Here is a 312-nt window from a genome sequence, read left to right on the forward strand (position 1 = left end):
GGGGGCGCAGCACCGCGGTCCCATCTCCTTCCTCTGCGGAAGAGCTTGCATCAGGAGGGGAGGGCCGGGGTGGCGGCACCACGTGGGGACCCTGGCCCTGCCCTGGCCGCAGTGGGAATGGGCTCTGGGCTGCCCCACGTTGGCTGTGTCCCCCAGCCCCGCTCTGACCCACGGCTGCCCTCCCAGGGCTCACTGCATCGTCCTGCTGCTGGAGTCCCTCCTCTTCGGGGCCTTCGTCGCTGTCGTGTTTTATGATCAGGTGAGCGGGGTGGGGGCGGGGGGCACTGGCACAAGCTGGGGATGGTGGGAGAC

At 69.9% G+C, this 312-nt stretch overlaps 1 protein-coding gene across 1 annotated transcript in view; it reads left to right on the forward strand.

Annotated features, from left to right (window-relative positions):
- The window catches only part of LOC104620379 (palmitoyltransferase ZDHHC3-like), a gene marked incomplete at both ends in the record, with an annotated part of 973 nt that extends 714 nt beyond the window's left edge, over positions 1-259 (forward strand). Inside the window, one exon of the mRNA XM_010286578.1 lies at positions 113-259. Coding sequence (XP_010284880.1) covers positions 113-259 — 147 coding nt within the window. The remainder of the gene's footprint in view (positions 1-112) is intronic.
- Positions 260-312: the final 53 nt, after the last annotated feature.

This window comes from Phaethon lepturus, unplaced genomic scaffold, assembly GCF_000687285.1.
Source record: "Phaethon lepturus isolate BGI_N335 unplaced genomic scaffold, ASM68728v1 scaffold39824, whole genome shotgun sequence".
Taxonomy (NCBI): domain Eukaryota; kingdom Metazoa; phylum Chordata; class Aves; order Phaethontiformes; family Phaethontidae; genus Phaethon; species Phaethon lepturus.